Raw genomic sequence first — 12,862 nt, forward strand, 5'->3', positions numbered from 1 at the left:
CTACTTAGACACATCAACATTTCACAATTTAGCACATGTCATTTTACTTATTAACGAATAGTCGCTAAAACTGTGCCGTGCAAGCATAAAACGCCACTAACTAAAATAAGAAGAAGAAAATAACAAAACATAGAAAAATCAAAATGAAATTCTCAATTTTATTCCAGTTAGCATATTTGGTCGCCTGCCCCTCGAATATAGTGTGTGCATACGCTAAAGTCCCCGTAATTACTCTGGATCATAAAAGAAACATTACAAAGAAATCTATCAGTGAACCTTTGAGGGTAAATGGTTTTATTATATACTTAATTGGTGTTGATAGCCTAGTGGTTAGAGCTTTGGCCTTATATTCGGGGGGACTGCGTTCGAGCACCCACCTCTTACTTTTCGGAGTTGTGTGTGCTTGCTTTTAATTGAAACAGCAAAGTCCAAGCTCCTGTTTTAAGCGTAGGTGAAACAGACCATCAACTTGGAGCATAGCTTGTGGACTTCTGGGTTCCGCTTTTTCATTTCAGTCAGGGTCTGCCAACGCTGCGCTTACCAGACAAACGTCCATCGGTTTTTCCAGCTATGTCCGGCCCTTTGCCTTTTCAGCTCTGCTACTCGTTGAACTTTCTCGGTAACTCTGGTTCTTCTTCCGATGTCCTTAATACTAATCTCTTAGAAATACTTCATCATAGCTCAGTCCACCGCCAGCTTAGTGATTCTGAGCCTTCTTTTGCCTACATTTGAGTTTTTCTCCCACGTTGTTTGACACAATGCATAGTTAAAAGGATATTTCAATTATGAAAATAAGAGTTGATGAATTTCTTAATGACTAGGTTGCTTAGAAGCTTTACGGAAAGATAGAAGATTGATTGTGATATATAGAAGTTGGAAAAGAGCAACTGCTAAGTTCCTTGCCGACTTCTCGGTGGCCTTCTCTGCCTTTCGTAAAAATATTCTATTATGAGAATAACGGTTAATTTTCTATTATAAATATATCTATTGTAAATATAACGGCCTTTACAACTCTCGTGGAAGCCATTTGTTTTTCTGGAATAAAAAGCATATGTTACCCCATACCGTGCTTTCAACCTTTTCCATGCCAAAAATCAAGTAGATTGGTTATTGAGTTACGGCATAAAGTAATGATACACAAACAAATAAACAAACACACTTTCACATTTGTAATATTGTTATGGATGACGTTATTTCTAAAACGCGGGACCGTTCTTTCCGAGACGTGTATGACCCATACAATCCCAACTTCCTAGCTCAATACTGGTACCTGTACTACTAATTTCTTTACCGAAATATTCAACTGCTCCAAGCTTGGTTATATATATTGTTTTGGTTATATTTGAGCTATGTCGGCGTAGGCTCCAAGCGTAGGCGTCGGCGTTCTAAGTGGCTACACAGCACAACTTACATCCTTCTGATATATATTTTTTAAACCCTCTCTCGTTGATTGCTTTCTGAGTTATGGCGTGCTCTTCTTATGCGGATAGTAGTCAATAGTTATTGCCACCAACTGCGGTATTTTAACATGTACCTACTTTTTAGTTTCTTCCCTTCATAATGCTAATCGACCGCGACAAAGACACCAGCGAGTACTGGCGGGAAACTGAAATCCTATCGCTGGTAAGAAACAACGATGCCAACATAGATTACGAGAAATGCGAGATGAGTAGCCCGGAGAAACTGTTGGTGCAGATACCTACCAGACGAACTGTCAGACCGATTTGTAGGAGTAATAATGGTAAGAATTCTCTTTTTAATATGATTTGCGATCGATAAAATGGGTCCGAGTGAGTCATTGAGAGATAAATTTAAAGATGTTAAGATAATGACAGTTTTCAGCCAATACATATTCGAAAATTTAATGTAGAAAATGTGACTGCAATAATTTGAACATTAGAAGCAAAAATAAACTTTCATTGCAATATACTAGACTACATAAAATAAGTCATTCATTTAAAGGAAGTTGTATAAAATTTAACAATAAACTACCAATTGATATTTTGGAGATGTCTCTTAAAAAGTTTAAAGTTTGTATTAAACGTAATCTTATATAAAAGTCCTATTATAGTATTAAGGACTATGTCAACGATAAAAATGCTTGGGTGTAAATTATTGTTCTAACCAGGTTGCTTCTTTAATAGTTTTAAATGTCAATAACAAAACAACCGGCCTAAGTTTGTTGTGGGCTTCTTTTTAGACCAGGGCGCGTTTGGAACCCACGTAACTTTAGTTTTAATTTGACGAACTTAGTTATCGTCATCAACTCATTTCCATGTCATATTTTACATGTAATGTACGCATCTAAAGTTCCATCTATTTGAATAAAAAAATATTAGACTTTGACTTTGATTTTGACATTGTTTCCTTATGTTTTTTTTAATATACTTAAAATGTGGAAAATCATCGCCTATAAACTGAGCTACACTTTGCAAGGCATACAAGGAACACGTCCATCAACCTGATGAGTAGGTGTTAAGCCACATGTGCCTGCAGTTATATATGTATTTTAGGGTAGGCAGTGCTTTTGTGCATGTATGAAGTGCACGCCACTTTGTGCCTGTAATAACACCGGCAACTACAAATACTTCTTAAACTTCTTTAGATTGTTTGAAACTTTTAGTTTAAAAAGTGTTTTTACAGATTTCCAGCTGTGCCCCCAATGCCCCCGCTTCAACAACTTTACTGAATGCGAGCTCTTCCGTGATTCATGCAAGTGAGATGTTGTTGATACCGGTTAACATTATAATATATATTTTATGTAATACAGAAGAACTTTCCAGCAATGGAAGTCTAAAAGATGTGTGTGATCGCAGAAGATGTTAGTAGTAGCATAGAAGAGGCTGCTTTTCGTTGTGCGTGTTATTCGCTTAGACGCCTCGTACGAAACGCGGGTAGAGGAGAGGTGGGGACAAGTGTAGTTCAGTTCTGCCGTCGGTACAAAACATGTACATATATAATTTATTTATTTGCATTTCTAGAGAACGCAAGGTGTTCCCATCGGAGTTTAGTACGTACTGCGACCGGAAGTATGGCCGGTGGAGGGCCATGTTCATCCCAGCAGATTACGCGCAGTGCCGCTGCTGTGACGAGTGCGTTTTCTACAGAGGTATAATCATCATTATCAATCAATTACGGCCTACTACGCTCGGTCAGTGGTAAAACCTATAGGAGAAGATGAAATAATTTGCCCTTTCCCCGGGGAGAAAATGTCCCCTGCCATGCCAGCCAGTCTGATCTATTTTATAGTAGGTAATTCAGTTGAGTCTTGGGTCGCCACCGGTTAGCAACTGCCAGCAACGTTGCTGAAAATAGATAATAATATTCATAATAATATCTTTATTTAATCAAAAAAACGTATAAATTTCATTAGTGTGAAGCCCTGTCTCCTGCGTTAGTTTTAACTGTGTTACAGGAGGCATGCAGAGTGTGTTTGGTGCCCTAAGAAGTTCGGTTCTTCAGTTCTCCTGAATTTTTAAATTATTCTTTCAGTTCATTAATTTTATTTCTTGTATTTTCGTAGAACTGGACCAATCATGTGTGGAAGACGAGTACAACTTTGACGCTGACGAATTCTTGCCTGTCACAACCATCGGTAAGTGATTTTTATCTATTCCACAGATAAACGTCTACGGCTGAACATAGATAGGTCTTTACAAGAAATTTCCACACGCCACACAAGTCCACCCTCTCCGGACACCATTCCATTTCCTTGCCACCCGCACGATCTATATGCCCGGTCCAGTGCCACTGTCACTTCACAGCTTAAGATCAGTAACTAAGTAATATCATAAATTTGTTTTACTTTACAAACAAACTAACTGTCCTTCAGGAACAATATCAATTATAAAAAAATCGTTGCAGATTTTAGAGCTGGCTGCAATCCTTATTGGGGTCATCCAGAACAAGAGTATAGAGCACTGCGCTGTGACAAAATCTTAAGGAGATGTAAGAGGCTTTATAGTTTTAAATTATAACCATCAACCTTAACCTCAATTAACCTCCATCGACATCAACCTTACTTAGAATCCTGACGATAGATCTCAACTTTTATACGAGAAATTGATTTGGACTGCAATCTCTTTTTGGGTCATCAGAAGCAAGAGACAGAGTCTATGCGGTGACAGAATCCTTGTCATTTTATTTAGCCTTAACTAATGGGTATAGGTTTCATCTTTCATAGAATAATTACGGCAGTCTTGGATCATCTGAAACTAGCGTACATTGCATTACGCTGACATTCAACCTTTCGTGATCCTCCATTTATAATTTCAGGTGTGCCTGTTACTGTACCTCCGTTGCCGAGTGAAACATTGAATATGTAAGTAATCAAAGTTCATGATGCCTTAGTACACGACCGTTAACGTATGTAATGACCCTTATTTATTATGATCAAATAGTAGAAGGAGGGGTTTTTGTGTAGTTGTAGTCGAGCTTACCCCCGACGCTCATGCGACGCGGTGTTACAAGTTTGACGTGTCTATGTGTTCACACACACATAGGCACGTCAAACACGTGTGTGTCTGTAGCATCGTATTTCCCGAACGGACGCACCAATTTTGTTTTTTTTTTATAATTTGAAAGGTGAACTAGCCGGGAGTGTTCTTTGCAACGTTTTACGAAATCGGTGCAATATGGCCGCCGCCACTAAATGGACGATTAGATATAGATCCCTCAAGATTGGTATCAAATGAAAGAGCTTGGCTAGCAGAATAATTTTCACTACTTTGAAAGCCGTGGTTTTTTTGAAATCTATATATTATTAATATTTAATTCTCTTGTAAGCCGACGCAGCTACCGATTCGAGCCTCCAACAGAAGGAAGCGACTGTCCCGTGTCGTGCCGAGGGCTCGAATGTCGAGGTGGGCTCGTGAAGGAGTCAGAGTGTGCCGCCGGAGCCTTCCTGCCCGATAAGGAGCAGTGTAATTGCTGCGGTAGATGCAGCACCTACCACCGTAAGTGAACATGTTTGTCGTTTTCACCGACCTACCTGGCGACCATTAATTTTTGGGTCATTTAGGGAAATCACCCTACCACCTCAAACTTTTTTTTGTTATCCCCATCTCAGGAACTGAAGTTAAGTTAATAACAAATGGGGAAAAAAAAGTTTGTTGGTGCTCTTCTTAGACCTAGGCGCGTTTGAAATCATCTCAAAATAATGAAAACGAATATATGAATGCACTAAAATGCCTGTGATACTGATAGGTCTTCATGAATAAAGTATTTTGATTAAAGTCGGATCGCATTAAGACATGCATTTAGTACATGGTAAATGCACAAACTTACACAGCCAATTTCCGGCCGGCCAAGTAAAATTCCTTTCCTGTAAACCCTTTGTAGAGTTACAAACTGGAAGTGTACACGTTTAAAGTTGCTGAAAAAATAGGCCAGTAGTAAGTTTTTTTTTTCAAACTATCATTTATAATATGTTGTTCTTTTCTTCGCATTTTTGCTCTTTATTAGGTACTATAAACTTGTTATGTTTCGTCTGTAGAACTCAATCAGAAATGTGCAGAATTCAAGAAGACTGTCCACCACATTAATGGAACAAAGGAAACCGAGGTAAAAAATATTTATATTTAAATCCCACGATTTATAACAGTGGAAAAGACTGCAGTAGCCTCATAAACAGTGGCTGCTGCAAAACTGTTTTTACCGGGTAGACGAACTGTTAAAAACCTAACTCATCGATTAATACTACTAAAAACAAAATTTTAATTTATTACCTATTTTATTTTACCTACTTTGATTAAAGCAATAAATAAACGTAATTTATTGTTTTCTTCATTCAGTTTTTGGTTGTAGGTAGTAGAGCTTACAGTGACCGAGCTCGTCCGCTAAGTTTCAGTTTGAAGGGCGAAGTAACCGATATAAATACAGGCACGTCAAGCTTACCTAACACTTATGCCTTAGGTTGTTGCGGTACTTGCTTGCTCTGTTATATGCGATTGTTTTCCATTTACCATTTCCTTGTTTCCTTCAATGATTCCCCAAGAATTAAATGTTTTAATATAGTCTTATTTGATAGATTAATAACTTGTGACTTAAAGGTAGAAGAAGAGTTTTTAGAGCCGGGCTGTGATGACGGCCTGGTGTGCAGACAGGGCTTCTGCCAAGACATACACACCGTCCAGGTGTCCGCTGGGTTCAGGAGAAAACGTGACCAAAGATTCCTAGAGGCTAAAGGTTAGAGGTCTTATTTTTGTGATACTTTTAGAAGATTGATTTTAGAAGCAGGACCTAGAATCATAACAGAAACTAATAATAACAGAACTCGTCCGAAGTAGTATTAGCGCAATGTTTACTTCTGCTGCCAAGCTGCATTGCTGTATTTCATTCTGAAGGACGGAACTCAAGCACACGTTGATGACATTCTTAGCATGCCCTGTTTATAGGCGTTGGGTTTCGAGTCACTATTAGGTGGACCACCAGCTTGGTCCGTCAATTATTGGGAGTTTAATAATTACGTTACGCCGGAAAATAATAATAAAACAAACAATTCAAATTTTTCACAGAGCCATGCAAGAATGAGTTGAAATATTTCAAGAAGAAGTACGGAAAAGATGGTCATCTTCATTACAACGCCCCACAATGCACTCCTCTGTGGCTTTATGCTCCAGTTCAGGTAAGCTAAAGTTCAGAATATAACTGACTCAAAAGTTGAAGTTTTAAAAAGATCTGCTGCTGCAGTCATTAATTCTGCATGAACCCCACCTTTAAACAACTTACAGCAGACAATAGAACAGTTGACTCGCGATGGAAAAAAAATTGTTATAAATCTTTTTTTTAAATTTTAGTAAAAATTATATATTCTCTCGTGTTTGTATACAGTGTCGGCGATTCGTTTGCTATTGTGCCTTAGAAGACGGCACTATCATAGATGGAATAAAGGTGCCACGCGTTGAAGTGTCCAACATGAACTGCGGTTAGTAGATTTTCTTCTTCTCAGTAAAATCCAGTCAGAGTCGCAACAAAACTACAGTCATGACTTTCCGAAAGAGTGAATATGAGCATTATCAGTTAGGTATATGCAATTTCAAGATAGGTAAACCACCGAAACCAACTCGGATAAACAGCGTTTGGGAAACTCCCTGAAATATTTTCGTCTAAAATGCTCCAAGGTCTGAAGACCAAAGTCTTCGAACAGCGCGTGTTGCTAGTGATGTCTTATCGCACCGAAACGTGATCGCTAACTATAGGGGTCTCATAATGAGTATTTATATGTGATTGAATCAGGAATGTTGAGATGTGTAGAAGAACCTCAAGTAGCAAAGGGTGGGGAACATAGCTCGATTAACACATGGACGGTGGGGCCTCAAGAAATGGTGACCGGTAAACGCAGCGTTTATAGATCCCTGACAAGGTGGATAGATGATTCAGAGGACAGATATCATTAAAAGAGTCGTAAGGAGCCGCTGGAACCAAGTAGTCCACGGTCTTGTGCTACTTGGTGTCCAGCGCCTTAATGCGACTCGTTTTGATCTTTACAGAGAACTTTGTCTGGCAGTTGATGCCCATTGGTTGACATAGTGATGATGAAATTAAGAATAAAGTATGAAAGTGTTATAGCTAAGCATTTAATGACGATTTTATTTTTCTTTTCCTGGACTGCTGGAAACAGCCCATGACCCCATCTTATTTGAATTAGCAGAACAGAGCACTGTATGTGTTTGTGTGAGTGCGAGGCAGATGACCAATAAATTGATTAATTGCATAATGATTTCAAGATCTATAAGATTTCATCGTATGGGTACTGCTGAGATTACCGGTCTCCAAGTACTTTTTTTTATAGATTGTGTGCGTGAAAAGTGCCGTACGGGTGCGGACGTGGAGTGCGACGGGTACGGGAATTATAAGGGGGCAACGTTCACGTCGCATATTGAGGAGTGGCAGGATCAGCTGGCAAAGGGTAGGTACCTCCATTGCGTCTTTTGATATCTATGTATTTTGCAGCGTTTTAAAACGGTACCTACTTTGCGATAAGGCCACCTTCCACCGAACTGTATTCTTTATCGAACTGGCTCTATGTATTTTACTATTAAAAGATAAAGATTTTTATTAAAAAAATCCTATTATTGACATTAAATGCACAGGGTGTGCAATATCATTGAATGGTCAAAAATTCGATGCTAATTTCGTTTATTATCTAGTTCTTATTTATTTAAAAGTGAGTAAGAAACAAAAAAAAAAATACAGAAAGACACCGTGTGACTTTTTTATTCATTAATTCCTACCTCGTTATCATATATAACTATCCCTTGGCGAAGTTCGATATGGAATGTTCACCAACAAAACGTTGCTTGGCAACCAATGCCACGCAGATTATATGACGTATGAACCCCAGTGAAAAATTGAGTTATTATTTTTGTGAATACTTGAGTAAATACGGCATTAGTTATAGGTAGCTAATAAATAAGTTATATGTTAGTTATACAGCTGGTGCTTATTTAGCCAAACGGCGACCAGCATTTTGGGTACCATGCCCATATGTGAGCAGTTAGAAGGCTCATAATTTCTTTCTTTAAACTAGCAATTATTGTATACTCGTATATATAATTGGAATCTCGGAATCGGCTCCAACGTTTTTTATAAAATTTAGTATACATGGGGTTTCGGGGGCGATAAATCAATCTAGCTAGGATTCATTTTTAAAAAATGTAATTTTATTTGTGTTTTCCGGTGATAACTAATTTGGTGCAGACGAAGTAGCACGGGTCACCTAGTATTATATAATAATATAAATATAAATATACTATGACAATACACACATCGCCACCTAGCCCCAAAGTAAGCGTAGGTTGTGTTATGGGTACTAAGATAGCTGTTGAATATTTTTATGAATATAATACATAAATACTTATAATATACATATAAACACCCAGACACTGAAAAACATTCATGCTCATTACACAAACATTTTCCAGTTGTGGGAATCGAACCCCACGGCCTTGGACTCAGAAAGCAGGGTCGCTGCAAACTGCGCCAATCTTATAATTTTATGGATTTATTTTATCCATAAAATTATAAATTCTGATGTTGTTTTAAGTTGAATTAATCGCAGATTTCTCGGCTGGTTTTTCTCCTTGGCCAACAATCACAACGCCTCCAAGCCCACTTGAGTCGGGTAAATTTCTCATCGTAACAAAGTTCGCTAATCGGCAAAATATATCGTCATTTCATACCTTCTGATAAACGAGGAGTAACCGGGAGGTATCTTTGCATCGTTCGAGTAGGACTGAGGTGCATGGATAATGCAGTCGTATTTATATCAAAATACCCACCAACTCAATGTCATGAATATCAAAAGTTTAATTATTTACCCACTGTATATACTATATACATTTTCTTTAACACTTCTGTAGTCAATTTGACGATTAATCATAAAAAAAATCCGACCATTTTATCAGGAGTGACATTAATTTGACATGATTTTTACTATTTTTTACCTACATGATTTGCATACTGTTAAGCGGAATTAGGTTAAGAGCTAACCATGCCTAATATTTAAGACCTGTATACTAACCCAAATTCGCAAATAAATACATAAATAAAGGTTCGTTAGACTGATGAGATGTCGTTGATGATACCGAACTGCTTTGCTTCTAGGTGATCTACGAAAGTCAACGAAAGCCCAGGAAATGAGGTCAGGTTACGAAGCGAAACCGACATAAAGTATGATGAAGCATTCGACATAATAACCTCTAGTGATGATCAAAGTAAATAAAGGAGTTCCTAACTGTTATATTTAACTTCTCTTTTTATCTATAGCCTTGGCACAAGATTTTCTGCTCGCAATCGAGGAGTCCTTTTTTATTATTAAACTCTGTATCGTAATAGTAAAATTGACCTAATGTTAATAGCCTTAGAGACGCGAATCCTGTACTTCTGATTTTTTAACAAACGTTCGGTACGGCTGTAGAGAATCCAAATATCTGAGGAATGGTAGGCAAATTTGGGCTTTAACTAAATGTACTGTGCATTTAAAATACATTTTACTCCGATGTTTAGATATTCCATACTCGAAAACGACCCATCAATAGCGAGATAGCAAATTTTGTACTAAAACTACGTTGTGCATTATTCATTTATAAGCCGAATAAATATGGGCAACCCTAGCATGTATGCCATGTAGGTAAATAATATAGATGTTTTGGCACATCGCACCTCTAGAAATGAAGTGGCTTAATGCAAAACTCTTGTTTTTTGGTAAACGCCAAAAATTTAATTGATATTTTAAGCTAAGCGTTTAATGTCAAAATTAATATTACTATATGGTAGGAAATAATCATAGGGTATGAAAAAATTTAATGGTAAGTACTTATTAGATATTAATACAAACCTATATAATTAATCATTATTGAAAAGATGACGCTTATTAGCAGACAAAAATTGTGGTCCTTGAATATTGACGGACGCCCGGAAAGCAGATGATTTTAAAGAGACAGAAATAGTACGTAGTAGTTTATTTTTAACCCCCAACGCCAAAACGACGGGGTTTGTGCCTGTCTGTCTGTGGCATCGTATTTCCTGACCTGATTAACCGATTTTGTTTTTGTTTTTTTGTTTGAAAGGTGAATTAGTCTGGTTGGCTATGTTTGATGAAAATGGTACAAAGATGGCCGCCGCCACAAATGGCGGATGACACAACTCACTCAGTATGGGACAGTTTTTTTTTGACAAATCTCGCCCGAGGAAGTACTACCACCTAGCTTATTTCTGCAAATAAGCAGCATTGTTGCAATTTTGTGTTCTGGTCTGAATTGCGTAGGTGCACGTGTAATTAAAGGCACACAGGCTTAAAAACTACGCCTTAGATTGATGGACACAGGGTGGCACGTTGCAGGTAGTCGTCCTTGCATGCCCTGCGAAGTGTTGCTAGGTTTATAAGCGATGGTTGTCCACTTATCATCAGGTGTGCCATCTGCTCCGTCCATCAATTAAAACTATTGATAACGATTAAGAAAACGGGAGGTATCTTTGCATCTCTCGAGTCCATGAAGGACTGAAGTGTATCTACTTTCTTCTTTTTCGGATGGACACTTGCCGATAACCACCTGAGAAGAGCGTAGAATAATGAACACTATATTGAAAGTCGGGCTTTAAATTTTTTATTTATATATTTGAATAAACTAATGCAGCTGTTGTACCCCTTATTAATACATGCAAAAAAGTAGTTGGACGTAAAATAGTTATTATTGAAACTGTTGTATAATAAGGGGTATTAAGACATGAGTTTGGGTTTATTCATACAGATACCACACATAGGGCGGTATGAATGTGGATGTCTGGTGTGTGACCTTTGCACAGAAGGAATTTAAAAAAAAAGCAACTTTATTTTGAAAATCATTTAAAAAATTATATCATATAATGGACATTGGGTGTTTTAATAATAAGCAATAGGCTTACTGTTCTTTTTATAGAGGATTATAAAACATTAAAGTAGATGAAAGTAATTTTCTTAACTTATTAACAGACAAACTTAACACGCACTCTCCAGACGAACTCAGTGCTGAGTCAGTGCTATTTCAAATACACTCCATTATACGCATGCCCTGCTGTATATTTATATGTGTAGCTGAAAGTTGAAACATGAAAGAGATAAAAACATCAAATGAAAACCAGCCCACCTTACTCTCTTTACACTGTACGATACGATTCGATGTGTTGAGACATGATCGATTGCGTTTTACTTTTATTAGTAAAAATTGACCAAGCAGATGACCCAACCAGTGGCGTGCATAGAGTTTTTGACCATGGTATGCATAAAGACGAAAGATGCCATAAAATTAAAAATCCTTCGCATTTATGAGTCATACAAAAATGTTAGGGTAGGCAGAGCTTTTACGTATGTATGAAAACTTATTGCCTATAAAATTGACAGCATTTCACAGGGTATGCGAGGGACGCGTTCTGCAAAGTGTCGCACTGGGCTATCAATATGAGGCGTACGTGTGCCTTTAATTACACCAGCAACTACGCCCTTTAAACCGGAACATAGCAATTCTTTGCGGCAGAAATAAGCAGTGGGATAGTAAGTCCCCGGACGAGTTTTGTCACGAATAGCTCTACTATTACTATTATTATATTATTATTCTTCTTCATCGGCCTCAGCCTATTGTGTATGTCCCATTGCTGGGCATAGGCCTCCTGTCTCACAAGATAGAGGGTTTTACAGCAGATACCCACCACGCTGCTCGAATGCGGGTTGGTGGGTCTTAAAGACTATTATCACACTTAGGGAGATGAGCGGGAGCGATAACATAACGTGCTCTCGACAAGTGTAACGTGGAAGATACAGTGGGAATAAAAGAGGAGCATTTTAACCGGTATCCTAAAACACTGGTGAAATGTTGCATATATATATATATATATAGCTTACATCTTGGAGACGGGCATAGGTTACTTTTGTCCCGGAAAAACAAACAGTCGATAAAACCAAATCAGCATCTCTGATTCCGGACATTCTTTCAATTTCTTTTTCAATATGAACAATTTGTAGTTTTACTTCTACTCCATGTAAGAATTAACAATTACGAATATTTTGAATGAATTTATTCACTTTTATTGAATACAATCCGGAAACGCAGAAATATGAGCAAGTCCTAGTGCACTAGTATTTTTTTAAAATAAATTCTTATAATTTCTTATAATTCCTGCTATGGCGGGAACGATTTGTCGTAGCTACTGTCGAAATTATCGATTTGTCGTGCAGTATAACCAATCCTATGGCTTGCGACTTGGCGCCTGCGCCCGGTCCTTCACAACAGCTGATTGTTATGTCAATAACCGGACGAAATATTAAATACAAAATATAATATTGATCGGTTTTTTTTGTGAAACTGGAAAATTATGCGAGAGTTAA

The 12,862-nt window shown here is 37.7% G+C and overlaps 1 protein-coding gene across 1 annotated transcript; it reads left to right on the plus strand.

The window, feature by feature from the left end:
- The first annotated feature begins 247 nt into the window (after positions 1-247).
- Positions 248-9,704, plus strand: LOC120626203. Its single transcript, XM_039893593.1, has 14 exons — positions 248-284; positions 1,546-1,741; positions 2,644-2,716; positions 2,982-3,109; positions 3,524-3,595; positions 3,865-3,948; positions 4,276-4,321; positions 4,786-4,955; positions 5,495-5,562; positions 6,051-6,186; positions 6,516-6,625; positions 6,832-6,925; positions 7,793-7,909; positions 9,607-9,704. The coding sequence occupies exons 2-14, from the start codon at positions 1,561-1,563 to the stop codon at positions 9,669-9,671; spliced, it is 1,344 nt and encodes a 447-aa protein (XP_039749527.1). The 5' UTR covers positions 248-284; positions 1,546-1,560; the 3' UTR covers positions 9,672-9,704.
- Positions 9,705-12,862: the final 3,158 nt, after the last annotated feature.

Source organism: Pararge aegeria, chromosome 1 (genome assembly GCF_905163445.1).
Source record: "Pararge aegeria chromosome 1, ilParAegt1.1, whole genome shotgun sequence".
Lineage (NCBI taxonomy): Eukaryota > Metazoa > Arthropoda > Insecta > Lepidoptera > Nymphalidae > Pararge > Pararge aegeria.

Bases quoted from the DNA above. Each gene is read 5' to 3' on its own strand.
- LOC120626203 (XM_039893593.1), top strand. From the start codon at position 1,561: ATGCTAATCGACCGCGACAAAGACACCAGCGAGTACTGGCGGGAAACT. The intron at 3,110-3,523 runs GTATAATCATCA...GTATTTTCGTAG, and splicing joins CGAGTGCGTTTTCTACAGAG to AACTGGACCAATCATGTGTG. The intron at 6,926-7,792 runs GTTAGTAGATTT...TTTTTTTTATAG, and splicing joins AGTGTCCAACATGAACTGCG to ATTGTGTGCGTGAAAAGTGC.